General features: G+C 37.3%; 1 protein-coding gene across 6 annotated transcripts in view; it reads right to left on the bottom strand.

The window, feature by feature from the left end:
- DNAH6 (dynein axonemal heavy chain 6) overlaps window positions 1-16,339 on the bottom strand; it is a 342,612-nt gene that overhangs the window by 147,391 nt on the left and 178,882 nt on the right. For all 6 annotated transcript variants that reach the window (XM_058428736.1, XM_058428735.1, XM_058428738.1 and 3 more), the window contains 5 exons: window positions 15,479-16,034; window positions 14,577-14,699; window positions 10,849-11,031; window positions 10,154-10,297; window positions 667-888 (listed from right to left, as the gene is read on the bottom strand). In XM_058428736.1, coding sequence (XP_058284719.1) covers window positions 667-888; window positions 10,154-10,297; window positions 10,849-11,031; window positions 14,577-14,699; window positions 15,479-16,034 — 1,228 coding nt within the window. The remainder of the gene's footprint in view (window positions 1-666; window positions 889-10,153; window positions 10,298-10,848; window positions 11,032-14,576; window positions 14,700-15,478; window positions 16,035-16,339) is intronic.

Here is a 16,339-nt window from a genome sequence, read left to right as displayed (position 1 = left end):
ATTTAGTTATATTTTTCAGAACCAAAGAGATATCCTAATCAGCACTATCTTAGCAAAAAGCTTTAATTTAGTTTCATGCCAAAATCCATCTTGGCTACTCTTCAAGCCAATTTATGGAAAGAGTCACAGAAAGATCCAAATTTCTTTTAGAATTTTTTTTGGGGAAACAGTGAGGTCCTGTTTATGTGGATTCTCCAAAACCAAGAAGCCCAAATCATCAATATTCCTCCCTCCATTCTACTTTAACAAAAACCCCCAAATTGTCAAGGATACCATTGCTGTATCAGGTGTAAGTGAACAGGTCGGAGGGGATGGGCTGATCTCTATCAACAGTCTTTTGGGAATGCAAACTCCTCTGCCCAATTCTCATCCAACCAGTGCATTGGCAGCCCCCAAAATACCAACGGATAAAACATAAAAGCCCCTAAACACAAACGCTGGCCCTCTAATTCATCTAGTATCAACTCCAAGAATGTGTTCAGAAACTGGCAAACTTTGGAACAATTCCCAGGATCAATATAGATTCAGCATAACGTTCTTCCTGCAAAAGTGCTAAACGCTAAAAATAATTCCTCTCAGAAATAATATTACGTCTGATGCTAACAATTCTAAGTCCACCATGCCCTCACATTTGGAGAGGACTTCTTGTTTGTGTAAGTTTCCTACCTTGCCCACTCCAGTTATTCCAGTAAACAACACGGAATGCTTGACTGCCAGTAGTTTTTCCATTAGATACCCATAGCGCACTGTGTCAGTTGTGGGGACAAGCATTTCAAAAAATGGAACATCTCGGTTGTATTTGAAAGTAGGTATGATTCGTTCCCAGGGATCCAGCCGTTTGGTGTCAAAATCCATATGAATGCTCCACAGATCACCAGAACTGGGAAGCTAAAGTACAAAATTAAACACCGCTTTCAATAGGGAATAAGCAATATTGACACACAGTAGTAGATATACTCATATAGAAAAAAAGGCAGTCAAAAAACCTAAATGGATTTGGATTTCTTTTTTCTTTGTAGATACATAGTTATTTAGGTATCTGAGACTAGTTATTTAAACAAAATCATGCAACACAATGCATGAAAATATCTGTTATACCGATTATATTAAAACCCATGTCAGAATTGTATAGCTTTTTAATTAAATTTAACATTCAGGGGCTTACTCCATGCCAAATACTGTCTGTGATGCTGAGGACAAGTGCTGAATGAGACCCAGTCTCTGTCTTCAACGACCTGGTAATCCCCCTGAGGGACATAAGCACTTCAGTTAATACCCATGGGGAAATAAGGGCTCTAAAGGAGTTTATTACAATCACACACACACACACACACACACACACACACACACACACACACACACAAAGGGATGGCTCATTTCTACTTGCAGTGGAGTTATGGTGATGGCTAGAGATTCAGAAAGGCTTCCAGGAGTGGTAATGCTACAACTCAGACTTGAAGAACGAGCTGGAGTCAGATGGGCAAAAAAGGGATGGCATGGGGTGGGAAAGAAAGGGTTCAGGATTCAGACTAAAAAAACAGGATCAGAAGTCTGATGCCATGGAAAATATGATGTATGCTAGGAAGCATGAGAGCGCTGCATACAGTGAGATGAGGCTGGAAATACAGATGGGCCAAGTTATAAAAAGGTTTACTTATTAAAAATCTTAGAGCAACAGTCCAGTGAGGGATTCTAAGCAGGTAGGTAACATAATCAGATTGCATTTCAGAAGTTTCATCCTGGCAGCTGTACAGAGCAATATTGCTCCAAGGTCATTTGACAGTGACTTTTAGTAAGAAATTCATTTTTCATTGTGACTCTGTACATACATACATATGTGTATCTATAAACATATAAAATATTTACCCCTACTATGTGCAATTCACTCTACTTTCTTTTTTATTGTTATCCAGAATCAAAGTTTTTTTTATTATTATTGTACTTTAAGTTCTAGGGTACATGTGCACAACGTGCAGGTTTGTTACATATGTATACATGTGCCATGTTGGTGTGCTGCACCCGTTAACTCGTCATTTACATTAGGTATATCTCCTAATGCTATCCCTCCCCACTTCCCTCGCCCCATGACAGGCCCTGGTGTGTGATGTTCCCCACCCTGTGTCCAAGTGTTCTCATTGTTCAATTCCCACCTATGAGCGAGAACATGCGGTGTTTGGTTTTCTGTCCTTGCGATAGTTTGCTCAGAATGATGGTTTGTAGCTTCATCCATGTCCCTACAAAGGACATGAACTCATCCTTTTTTATGGCTGCATAATACTCCATGGTGTACATGTGCCACATTTTCTTAATCCTGTCTATAATTGATGGACATTTGGGTTGGTTCCAAGTCTTTGCTATTGTGAATAGTGCTGCAATAAACATACGTGTGCATGTGTCTTTATAGCAGCATAATTTATAATCCTTTGGGTATATACCCAGTAATGGGATTGCTGGGTCAAATGGTATTTCTAGTTCTAGATCCTTGAGGAATCACCACACTGTCTTCCACAATGGTTGAACTAGTTCACAGTCCCACCAACAGTGTAAAAGTGTTCCTATTTCTCCACATCCCCTTCAGCACCTCTTGTTTCCTGATCGCCATTCTTAACTGGTGTGAGATGGTATCTCATTGTGGTTTTGATTTGCATTTCTCTGATGGCCGGTGACGATGAGCATTTTTTCATGTGTCTGTTGGCTGCATAAATGTCTTCTTTTGAGAAGTGTCTGTTCATATACTTCGCCCACTTTTTGCTGGGGTTGATTTTTTTTCTTGTAAATTTGTTTAAGTTCTTTGTAGATTCTGGATATTAGCCCTTTGTCAGATGGTAGACTGTAAAAATTTTCTCCCAATCTGTAGGTTGCCTGTTCATGCTGATGGTAGTTTCTTTTGCTGTGCAGAAGCTCTTTAGTTTAATTAGATCCCATTTGTCAATTTTGGCTTTTGTTGCCATTGCTTTTGGTGTTTTAGTCATGGAGTCCTTGCCCATGCCTATGTCCTGAATGGTATTGCCTAGGTTTTCTTCTAGGGTTTTTATGGTTTTAGGTCTAACATTTAAGTCTTTAATCCATCTTGAATTAATTTTTGTACAAGGTTTAAGGAAGGGATCCAGTTTTAGTTTTCTACATATGGCTAGCCAGTTTTCCCAGCACCATTTGTTAAATAGGGAATCCTTTCCCCATTTCTTGTTTTTGTCAGGTTTGTCAAAGATCAGATGGTTGTAGATGTGTGGTATTATTTCTGAGAGCTCTGTTTTGTTCCATTAGTCTATAGCTCTGTTTTGGTACCAGTACCATGCTGTTTTGGTTACTCTAGCCTTGTAGTATAGTTTGAAGTCAGATAGCATGATGCCTCCAGCTTTGTTCTTTTGGCTTAGGATTGTCTTGGCAATGTGGGCTCTTTTTTGGTTCTGTATGAACTTTAAAGTAGTTTCTTCCAATTCTGTGAAGAAAGTCATTGGTAGCTTGATGGGGATGGCATGGAATCTATAAATTACCTTGGGCAGTATGGCCATTTTCACAATATTGACTCTTCCTATCCATGAGCATGGAATGCTCTTCCATTTGTGTCATCTTTTATTTCATTAAGCAGTGGTTTGTAGTCCTCCTTGAAGAGGTCCTTCACATCCCTTGTAAGTTGGATTCCTAGGTATTTTAGTCTCTTTGAAGCAATTGCGAATGGAGTTCACTCATGATTTGGCTCTCTGTTTGTCTGTTATTTGTGTACAAGAATGCTGGTGATTTTTGCACATTGATTTTGTATCCTGAGACTTTGCTGAAGTTGCTTATCAGCTTAAGGAGCTTTTGGGCTGAGACGATGGGGCTTTCTAAATATACAATCATGTGATCTGCAAACAGGGACAATTTGACTTCCTCTTTTCCTAACTGAATACCCTTTACATCTTTCTCCTGCCTGATTGCCCTGGCCAGAACTTCCAACACTATGTTGAATAGGAGTGGTGACAGAGGGCAACCCTGTCTTGTGCCAGTTTTCAAAGGGAATGCTTCCAGTTTTTGCCCCTTCAGTATAATATTGGCTGTGGGTTTGTCATAAATAGCTCTTACTATTTTGAGATACACCCCATCAATACCTAGTTTATTGAGAGTTTTTAGCATGAAGGGCTGTTGAATTTTGTTGAAGGCCTTTTCTGCATCTATTGAGATATCATGTGGTTTTTGTCATTGGTTCTGTTTATATAATGCATTACGTTTATTGATTTGCATATGTTGAACCAGCCTTGCTTCCCAGGGATGAAACCAACTTGATTGTGGTGGATAAGCTTTTTGATGTGCTGCTGGATTCAGTTTGCTAGTATTTTATTGAGGATTTTTGCATCGATGTTCATCAGGGATGTTAGTCTAAAATTCTCTTTTTTTTTGTTGTGTCTCTGCCAGGCTTTGGTATCAGGATGATGCTGGCCTCATAAAATGAGTTAGGGAGGATTCTCTCTTTTTCTATTGATTGGAATAGTTTCAGAAGGAATGGTAACAGCTCCTCTTTGTACCTCTGGTAGAATTTGGCTGTGAATCCGTCTGGTCCTGGACTTTTTTTGGTTGGTAGGCTATTAAATATTGCCTCAATTTCAGAGCCTGTTATTGGTCTATTCAGGGATTCAACTTCTTCCTGGTTTAGTCTTGGGAGGGTGTATGTGTCCAGGAATTTATCCATTTCTTCTAGATTTTCTAGTTTATTTGCATAGAGGTGTTTATAGTATTCTCTGATGGTAGTTTGTATTTCTGTGGGATTGGAGGTGATATCCCCTTTATCATTTTTTATTGCATCTGTTTGATTCTTCTCTCTTTTCTTCTTTATTATTCTTGCTAGTGGTCTATCAATTTTGTTGATCTTTTAAAAAAAACCAGCTCCTGGATTCATTGATTTTTTGAAGGGTTTTTTGTGTCTCTATCTCCTTCAGTTCTGCTCTGATCTTAGTTATTTCTTGCCTTCTGCTAGCTTTTGAATGTGTTTGCTCTTGCTTCTCTAGTTCTTTTAATTGTGATGTTAGGGTGTCAATTTTAGATCTTTCCTGCTTTCTCTTGTGGGCATTTAGTGCTATAAATTTCCCTCTACACACTGCTTTAAATGTGCCCCAGAGATTCTGGTATGTTGTGTCTTTGTTCTCGTTGGTTTCAAAGAACATCTTTACTTCTGCATTCATTTCGTTATGTACCCAGTAGTCATTCAGGAGCAGGTTGTTCAGTTTCCATGTAGTTGAGTGGTTTTGAGTGAGTTTCTTAATCCTGAGTTCTATTTGATTGCACTGTGGAATGAGAGACAGTTTGTTACAATTTCTATTCTTTTACATTTGCTGAGGAGTGCTTTACTTCCAACTATGTGGGCAATTTTGGAATAAGTGTGATGTAGTGCTGAGAAGAATGTATATTGTGTTGATTTGGGGTGGAGAGTTCTGTAGATATCTATTAGGTCCGCTTGGTGCAGAGCTGAGTTCAATTCCTGGATATCCTTGTTAACTTTCTGTCTTGTTGATCTGCTTAATGTTGACAGTGGGGTGTTAAAGTCTCCCATTATTATTGTGTGGGAGTCTAAGTCTCTTTGTAGGTCTCTAAGGACTTGCTTTATGAATCTGGGTGCTCCTGTATTGGGTGCATATATTTAGGATAGTTAGCTCTTCTTGTTGAATTGATCCCTTTACTATTATGTAATGGCCTTCTTTGTCTTTTTTGATCTTTGTTGGTTTAAAGTCTGTTTTATCAGAGACTAAGATTGCAACCCCTGCTTTTTTTTTGTTTTCCATTTGCTTGGTAGATCTTCCTCCATCCCTTTATTTTGAGCCTATGTGTGTCTCTGCACGTGAGATGGGTCTCCTGAATACAGCACACTGATGGGTCTTGACTCTTTATCCAATTTGGCAGTCTGTGTCTTTTAATTGGAGCATTTAGCCCATTTACATTTAAGGTTAATATTGTTATGTGTGAATTTGATCCTGTCATTATGATGTTAGCTGGTTATTTTGCTCGTTAGTTGATGCAGTTTCTTCCTAACATCAATGGTCTTTATAATTTGGCATGTTTTTACAGTGACTGGTACCGGTTGTTCCTTTCCATGTTTAGTGCTTCCTTCAGGAGCTCTTATAAGGCTGGCCTGGTGGTGACAAACTCTCTCAGCATTTGCTTGTCTGTAAAGGATTTTTATTTCTCCTTCACTTATGAAACTTTGTTTGGCTGGATATGAAATTCTGGGTTGAAAATTCTTTTCTTTAAGAATGTTGAATATTGGCCCCCACTCTCTTCTGGCTTTTAGAGTTTCTGATGAGAGATCTGTGTTAGTCTGATGGGCTTCCCTTTGTGGGTAACCTGACCTTTCTCTCTGGCTGCCCTTAATATTTTTTCCTTCATTTTAACTTTGGTGAATCTGACAATTATGTGTCTTGGAGTTGCTCTTCTCGAGGAGTATCTTTGTGGCGTTCTCTGTATTTCCTGAATTTGAATGTTGGCCTGCCTTGCTAGGTTGGGGAAGTTCTCCTGGATAATATCCTGAAGAGTGTTTTCCAACTTGGTTCCATTCTCCCCGTCACTTTCAGGTACACAAATCAGACGTAGATTTGGTCTTTTCACATAGTTCCATATTTCTTGGAGGTTTTGTTCATTTCTTTTTACTCTTTTTTCTCTAAACTTCTCTTCTCACTTCATTTCATTCATTTGATCTTCAATCTCTGATACCCTTTCTTCCACTTGATAGAATTGGCTGCTGAAGCTTGTGCATGTATCATGTAGTTCTTGTGCCATGGTTTTCAGCTCTGTCCGGTCATTTAAGGTCATCTTCACGCTGTTTTTTCTAGTCAGCCATTTGTCTAATCTTTTCTTTCAAGGTTTTTAGAATCTTTGCGATGGGTTCGAACATCCTCCTTTAGCTCGGAGGAGTTTGTTATTACTGATTGTCTGAGGCCTTCTTCTCTCAACTCGTCAAAGTCATTCTCCTTCCAGCTTTCTTCCATTGCTGGCGAGGAGCTGCGTTCCTTTGTAGGAGAAGAGGTGCTTTGATTTTTAGAATTTTCAGCTTTTCTGCTCTGGTTTCTCCCCATCTTTGTGGTTTTATCTACCTTTGGTCTTTGATGATGGTGTTGTACAGATGGGGTTTTGGTGTGGATGTCCTTTGTGTTTGTTAGTTTTCCCTCTAACAGTCAGGACCCTCAGCTGCAGGTCTGCTGGAATTTGCTGGAGGTCCACTCCAGACCCTGTTTTCCTGGGTATCACCAGTGGAGGCTGCAGAACAGCAAATATTGCAGAACGGAAAATGTTGCTGCCTGATCCTTCCTCTGGAAGCTTTGTCTCAGAGGGACACCCAGCTGTATGAGGTGTTGGTCAGCCCCTACTGGGAGATGTCTCCCAGTTAGGCTACTCAGGGGTCAGGGACCCACTTGAGGAAGCAGTCTGTCCATTCTCAGATCCCAAACTCTGTGCTGGGAGAACCACTACTCTCTTCAAAGCCATCAGACAGGGACGTTTAAGTCTGCAGAAGTTTCTGCTGCCTTTTGTTCAGCTATGCCCTGCCCCCAGAGGTGGAGTCTACAGAGGCAGGTAGGCCTCCTTGAGCTGTGGTGGGCTCCACCCAGTTTGAGCTTCCTGGCCACTTTGTTTACCTACTCAAGCCTCAGCAATGGCGGACACCCCTCCCCCAGCCTCGCTGCCACCATGCAGTTCAATCTCAGACTGCTGTGCTAGCAGTGAGTGGGGCTCTGTGGGCATGGGACCCTCTGAGCCAGGTGCGGGATATAATCTCCTGGTGTGCTGTTTGCTAAGACCATTGGAAAAGCACAGTATTAGGGTGGGAGTGTCCCGATTTTCCAGGTCACAGCTTCCCTTGGCTAGGAAAGGGAATTATCCAACCCCTTGTGCTTCCTGGGTGAGGTGATGCCCCACCCTGCTCCGTGGGCTGTACCCACTGTTGGACAAGCCCCACTGAGATGAACCCAGTACCTCAGTTGGAAATGCAGAAATCACCCATCTTCTGTGTTGCTCATGCTGGGAGCTGTAGACTGGAGCTGTTCCTATTTGGCCATCTTGGAACCTCCTCAATTCACTTTACTTTCTATTCTATTTTTTTTAAACCTCAAGGTATAACATAACCTTTTTTGTCAAATTTTAAGAGTCCATTTTAGAGAGTTTTGTATATGTAAATATTAATATAACCACACACTAGATTAAAATATAGAACATGTACAGCACCTCAGAAGGCTTCTTTCTTCCACTTCTTTGTCAATACTAGTTTGTCTATTTGACCATCCTTTCACCAATGCCACACTCTGAATTGCTGTTGTTTTAATGTCTTGAATTATTCAAGTCATGTAGTTTAAGTCTTCCAAATGTGTGTTCCTTCAAGATTATCTCAGTTATTATAGGTCTTTTACATTTTTATATAAATTTTAGAATGAGATTGTCAGATTTCATGGAAAAAAATCTGTTGGGATTTTGGGATTGAAGTTGCCTAAAATCTTCAAAATATTTTGGAAAGAACTGATAACTTAATAATAGTATCTCAATCCATGAACACAGTATATCTCTCCATTTATACAGATCTTTTAAAATTTCTCTCAACAATGTTTTGTAATTTTCAGCAGAGGTCTTTCACATCATTCATTAATTTTATTCCTAAGTAGTTGGTATTTTGCTGCTTTTATAAATGGTATTCTTTTAAATTTTCATTTGTTAACTGTTTGTGGACCTTATATCCAGGGGCCTTACTAATGAACTTATTAATTGCAATCATTTGTTTGTAGATTTTTTTTTTAGGATTTTCTACATATTCAGTCATTTTTTTCTGCAAATAATGACTATTTTACTTCTTCCTTTCCAAAGTTTATGTTTTATTTCTTTTTCTTGTCTTATTGCACTGGCTAGACTCTCCAATATAGTGTTTACTAAAAGTTGTAATAGAGGATATTTCCTTTTTAAAAACTGGGTTGTGACCCTTTCACTTGATTTCATACCAGTTAATTGATTGTGACCTTTAATTTAAAAAATACTAGTAGAGAGGGTGAATTAGATATGACTGGAGCAAAAGAAAAGGAATAATAAATAGGCTATTTTAATAGCCCATGGAAGAAATAATAAGAACCTGGGTTATCCAAAGGCAGCAAGGATGAAGACAAAAGGACATATTAAAAAAATACTTAGGTGATAAAATTTATTGAATACTGACATATTATTTAATTTACATTCTATATTCAAATATTGCCATTTTTTCCAATAATATAATTTATAGCTATATTTTTCCAAGTCTAAGATCCAATCCAGGATCATGCATTGCATTTAATTATCTCTCCTTAGTCTCCTTTTATTCAGAAAAGTCTCTCAACTTTGTCTCTTATGACATAGATACATTTGAAGAATATAGTCCAGTTTATTTTATAAAATATTCATTGGTTTGGATTTTCCAGGTGTAACCTCATGATTAGATTCAAGTTATGCATTTTTGAAATAAATATCACAGAAGCAAGATTATATCTTTCACAGTGCCCCATATCAGGAAGCAGGCACAGGTTTGCCTCGATGTTAGTTAAATTGATCATGTAGCTAAGGTGCTGTTTACAAGTTTTTTTAAAGTAAATACTTAGAAACTATGTAAATACTGCTTATCATGAAACCTCTACTCACTAATTTTAGTATTCATTGATGATTCCTGCCTAAATCAATTATTACAATAATGATTGCAAGGTGATGACTTTCTAACTTTATCCATTATTCTTTCTGCATAGGTTAGTTGGTATTAGCTATAAGAAAGAGTTTTTTGGCCAGGCGCGGTGGCTCACGCTTGTAATCCCAGCACTTTGGGAGGCCGAGGCGGGTGGATCACGAGGTCAGGAGATCGAGAACATCCTAGCTAACATGGTGAAACCCCATCTCTACTAAAAATACAAAAAATTAGCTGGGCGTGGTGGTGGGCGCCTGTAGTCCCAGCTACTCGGGAGGCTGAGGCAGGAGAATGGCGTGAACCCAGGAGGTGGAGCTTGCAGTGAGCCGAGATTGCGCCACTGCACTCCAGCCTGGGTGACAGAGCGAGACTCCGTCTCAAAAAAAAAAAAAAAAAAAAAAAAAAAAAAAAAAAAAAAAAAGAACTAAAGCTTTTAAAGTTTTAATCTTAAAATTTAAATAATTCAGAATTATTATGTTAAAATATAATTTATTTGGTTCTTACCCTGGCATCAGGATTATCATCAAATTGTGTTCTAATAAATGTATCAAAAGAATCACGACAGTTTTCGGTTAGGTTTCCACCCAAAGACCACAAATAACAGAATACAAAAGTCTGACATAGTATAGTGTTCAGTTTTGTTTGCTCCTGAAAGAATAAAGAGAAACAGACTTAATATTTTATATATGAACATAAAAAGAATCCTAAGCTGCAAAGTGTAAAGATATTTTTCTTTCATTTGGACTCACACACTTTTAAATGCACACAGTGAATGTTTCTTATACTTCACTAGATGGTTCACAGAGTGGTGTTTTCTTATAGTTATATGTTATAACCACTGATGAGAAAATGAATGAGAAGGAATATGTAGGGAAAAAAAGTCCAAGTTTGTCTTTCAACTGATTATTATAACTTTTTAAATGCCTGCATGAAGGTATGTAAGCAGATTGAGAATATCTTGTATTTGGAATATGTTGTAGACTGTAAGAGAATTCAAAACTGAGTAGAGGAATAAACTATACATGCTAATGTTACTTGTAGCTTTGAGATTCTACGAATGTAATCACAGCTATTAGTCCCCTGAAAAATTAACTTAAAAATCAAATGGTTATATTTTAGAATGGAGTCATTTCTTTGCAAAGAACTTATACAATAATCTAATTTTTCTAGCTTCATAGCGGTAAGAAAACTCTTCATACCATTGCCAAGTTGACTCCATCTTTCCCAAGTATCAAGGACTCCAATAAGCAACAGAGTGTAGTAACTTTGCTGATGTCCACTTGTGGAATTGCTTGGCTGCACTTTTTATTGATAAAATGTAAACCTTCATCAATATAATGTTGGAAAAGATTCAATATATATTCTTGGGTTTCCTCAGTCAGCTGAAAATGAAACAAATGATAGTTTAGCAAGACCTGATAAATATATAATTAAGTTTAGAATTAGGTTGGTTAAAATCTGGATATTTCTATATATTAAGTAACCTTTAGACCAAAGGCTATAACTATCACAACATATTAAACAATTAAATTTTAAGGAAACCTTTTATGACTGGGAAGGGATACATAGGGGAAATTATGGGTAGTTGATTGCGTTCTATTTCTTGGTCTGGCAATGGGTTCAGAGGTGTTAATTTCATAATTATTTCTTAAGCTGCCAATACATATTTCATGCACTCTTCTATATTGATGTTCTTTCACAATTATTAACAATGAAAAAGAAGAAACACAGAAGACAACATTTTAATATCTATGTAAGGTAGAAAAATAATTTCCAAATATTTAAAAGTGAATTCAGCCCCTCTCACTACTCTTATTCAACGTTGTCCTGAAGTCCTAGCTAATGCAATAGGACAATAAAAGGAAATAAAAGGTATATAGATTGGGAAGGAAGAAATAAAACTGTCTTTGTTTACAAATAACATAACTGTCGACGTAGAAAATCTATCTAAATTGACAAAACAAAACAAATAAAACTGGAACTCAGAGGTAATTATAGCAAAGTTGCAGGATATGAGGTTAACATATACAAGTCAATCATTTTCTTAGACACCAGTGAGGAGCAATTGGAATTTGAAATTAAAAATATAACACAATTTACATTAGTGCCAAAAATAAATTAACTATAAATATAACAAAATATGTAGTAGATCTATATAAGACAAGCTATAATACTCTGATGAAAGAAGCAAGAACTACTAAATAAATGGAGACAAATACCACATTCATGGACAGGAAGACTAAATAGTCTTAAGATGTCAATTTCTCTGATGTTATCTATAAATTCAACACAATCTCAGTTAAAATTCCAGCAAGTTACTTTGTGGATTAATTGACAAACTGATTCTAAAGTTTATACGGAAAGGCAAAAGACCCAGAATAACCAACACAACAATGAAGAAAAAGAACAAAGTTGAAAAACTGACACTACCCAACTTCAAGACTTACTATACAGCTGCAGTAATCAAGACAGTGGGTTATTGGTGAAAGAATGGACAAGTAGATCAATGGAACAGAATGGAGAGCACAGAAACAGACCTACATAAATACAGTCAATTGATTTTTAACAAAAAAGCAAAGGCAATCCGATGGAGAAAGGACAGTCTTTTCAACAAATGGTGCTGGAACAACTGGATATACACATGCAAAAAAACAAATCTAGACACAGACCTTATACCCTTCCTAAAAATTAACTGAAAATGGATTATAAGTGTAAAGCACAAAATATACAGTTTTTAGAAGATAACAGGAGAAAATCTACATGACTTTGGGCTTGGTGATGACTTTTTAGGTATGACACCAAAGACACAATCCATGAGGGAAAAAACTGGTAAGTTGAATTTCATTAAAATTAACTTCTAGTCTGTGAAACACACTGTTACGAGAATAGAAGATGAAATATTTATACAATCGGAAGAGAAACCAGAGTATTGTTCGGAAAATAAAAAGACAAGCCATAGACTAGGAGAAAATATTTGCAAAAGATACAATCTGATAAAGAATTGAATTCAAAATATATAAAGAACTCTTAAAATTCAACAATAAGAAAACAAACAACCCAATTTAAAAATGGGCCAAAGACCTTCCTTAATAGACACCTCACGAAATATGACACATAGATAGCAAACAAACATATGAAAAGATGCTCAAACCATTTGTCATCAGAAATTGCAAATTAAAACAAGATACTACTACATGCCCATTAGAGTGCATAAAATCCAAAACACGGACAACGCCAAATGCTGACAAGGATGTGAACAACAGGAGTTCTCATTCATTATTGGTGGGAATGCAAAATGATACAGCCACATTAGAAGACAGTCTGACAGTTTCTTACAAAGCTAAACATACACTAAATAATTCAGCAACCACATTCCTAGGTATTTACCCAAATGTGGTGAAAACTATGTCCACACAAAAACCTGCACATTAATGCTTATTAAGAGTTTAATTCATAATTGCCAAAACTTGGAAGCAACCAAGATGTCTTTCAGTAGGTGAATTGGCACATGAACTGTGGTGGTACATTCATACAAAAAATATTATCCAATGCTAAAAAGAAATAAGCTACCAAACCACAGAAAGACATGGAAGTATCTTAAATGAATATTACCAAGTGAAAAAAGCCAGTCTGAAAAGGCTATGTACTATATGATTTCAACTGTATAATATTCGAGAAAAGGTAAAACTACAGAGATAGTAAAAAGATCAGTGGTTGCAGGGGTTAAGGGATGGGGAGGAGGGATGAATATGTAGAGCTTAGAGGATTTTTAGAGCAATGAAACTATTCTGCCTGATACTATAATGGTGGAAACCTGACATTATGCATTTTTCAAAACCCATGAATTGTACACAGAGTGAACTCTAACGTAAACTATGCACTTTGGTTAATAATAATGTATCAACACTGGTTCACCATTTATGCAGTGTTAATAATAGGTGAAACTGTTTGGGGGTGAGGGAGTACATGGGAACTCTCATTTCTGTTCAGTTTTTCTATAAACTTAAAACTGCCCTAAGCACAAAAATGTGTTAATTTTTTAAAAAGTGAATTCAGAAAAGTTAAAAATCTTAAGGTAGCCAATGATAAACTCTCAATTCTGAGAATTACTGTCTTTAATAAGGTACTCTGAGACTAGACAATAATATTCTTAAAATGTTGATGCCTAAAAAGGAGGAAAACAATAGTTTTCTGGCTCATCTTTGGAGGGGGAGAGGCAGAGATGAAGATGGCTTATTTGGAGTAGGGGATGAGATATGGGGGAAACATCTCAAAGGACTACTTGTTAAGCTAAGCTAAAGAGAAAAATCCTGTGTTAGAATGGAGAAGCTACAGAAAGTAGTACGAAAATGAGTTGTTTTGAATGACAATGTATAAGCTTTCCTTCACTTTGGGTGGAATTGTACCTCTGAGGTTAGAATGTGTCTTAGGTCTTGCACCTACAATTGGGGTAGGATGTAAATGGGTTTTCTTTTATCTTTGGCTGTCATAGGTGTTAGGGGCTCTGAAAATCCAAAAACAATGACAATTAGGGTCTGGACTTAAATATTCTTTTTCTTCATTTTGGTTCCTTTTATTACTCCCAAGCTTTCTGCAAAGTCTCAATGCCTCAGGCTGTTGTAGCTATGATTTTAGGGACTCAAAAAAGTGGCTTGTGTTTGTAGTCTGGGGAGAAGCCAGGCAGAATAGGCAGGAGGCAGGGTGAGTAGGCAGGCTGGTAGGCTGGGGTAACAAGAAATGAGGACAGATGTGGGGAGTATATAAACATTCCTGGAGGATTCCAAGAATTCACAGGGAGGACTAGGTAAAATAATGAAGTCCCCTACAATCAAGCACCATGAGTCCTTAACCTATTGTTATTTGTGCACTAGAAGGCAACGTGAGTCCTGACAGATGGAGATATTGGGAAATATCTGATTGCACTTACTTTTTTAGAAATACTCTTCATCCAAGTTTTAACATAAGGCATCCATTTCAGTTCTTCAGGATCCACAAACACCATTCCACATCGACTGACTGTTGCAGGGGAGGCAACCCGCAGATCTTGCACCTAAAGTTGAAAAGAGTTGAACAGGAAACAGCTAATATGATAGTTCCATATTTCTCCAACTTCAGTGTCCACACATATAAAATGATTCACTATTTTAAAGTCTAACTTAACACTGAAAGGCTTTATGTGGAAGAGAGTGGGAGAGCAATAAGTAATTAGAAATGGAGGAAGAAAGTTAAATGAGGTACAAGGTGAAAAAAATTCGCACAAGTACAGGAGGATACTGTCAAATTCTATGGGCAGGGCTAGTTATTTTTTCCTTTCTTCTCTTTGATTTTCTCTTTTCTCCTTTTCATTCTTGTATTAGAATCCCTAGCACGTAGTAGGCATTCAATCAGTATTTGATGAATGAATAGAACACAGGTGGCATCCTTCATAACGTTTGTACCTGTACTTGGTCCACATACCTCTCCCGATCCCTCATCAAATATTCATATCATAGTGGGATAATTTATTTTTATTAAATATAATAATTTTTAAATTTAAAATGCATTTCAAATGATACAAAGCTCTCCTCTCTCTCTCTTGCTCTCTCTCTCTCTCTCTCTCCCTCCCTCTCTCAGGGAAGCCAGAATTTATTGTGCTTCCTATTTATAGAGAAAAGAACATTTGAGATTTGACTGCCAACCTTTTACAAAAGGATGACTTAATAAGTAAGTAAACAGAACACAGTAATAGACATTATAGATAGTAAAGGCTACATCAGTATGAGAAAAAGATGTAATGACAGTATGCCAATTTAATGAATGATTTCACTCCACAGTAATGTGTACACTTACCTCAAAAAGCATGTGAATTTGAGGTGTGAGTTTAATCCTCTCACTGTTAGCCAGGCAAAGCATCCTGTTATCATCCAGCACTGTATTCATGTTTTCAATCCAAAGAGCATCTACTGGCCCATCACTGATGATCCATTTATGGTCTTCTGAAGTATCATTCACAGCTGCTCGGACACTTAGTGCCATTAAACCATCTTTCCATTCCAAGGTTAAGTTATTAACCTCTCCATATAATTCACCCATGGTAATTGATTTAGGGTTGAGAACATATGTTTTAACTGCTTGGTAAAAGGGATTTTCTATCCCGAGTTTTTGTAAAGTCCCTAAAGTTTCTGCTAGTATTCGGTAAACTGTGGTCTTGCCACCTCCTGTTGGCCCGACTAACATAACACCATGCCTTACTAGCATAGTTTCATAAAACTGTATCACCTTTCTAACCATACACATCTCAGGCTGAAGATTTTGTCCATTCATGACATCCACAATTGTTGATTGTAAAATACCATAATCATGTTCTGGAATCTGGACTCCAGGAAAAAGGTCAGATATGATTCCACTGTCAAAACAAAAATAAAATCAATTAGGAAGAACTGGTCATTGATATTTTCCCATATTTGTTACAATCAATGAAATATTATGAGTCTTATTGTGTCTCATTGATCTTTCTCTTCTGAACATGTACAGTATTAGTTTGTCCTATGTGCTGTACCAGAATCTATCATTTCTCCAATATCATGCATGATTTTGTGTTTCCTGTATAGTAGACCAATGTTCCTAAGTATATTAGGAGCTTCTTGGGAGTAAGCGGTATCTCTTATGTTTCTTTCTGTATTTCCCACAGTACATGGCATAGTACCAAAC

Source organism: Hylobates moloch, unplaced genomic scaffold (genome assembly GCF_009828535.3).
Source record: "Hylobates moloch isolate HMO894 unplaced genomic scaffold, HMol_V3 SCAFFOLD_15, whole genome shotgun sequence".
NCBI classification, from domain to species: Eukaryota; Metazoa; Chordata; class Mammalia; order Primates; family Hylobatidae; genus Hylobates; species Hylobates moloch.
This window is presented reverse-complemented; position numbering and strand designations above follow the sequence as displayed.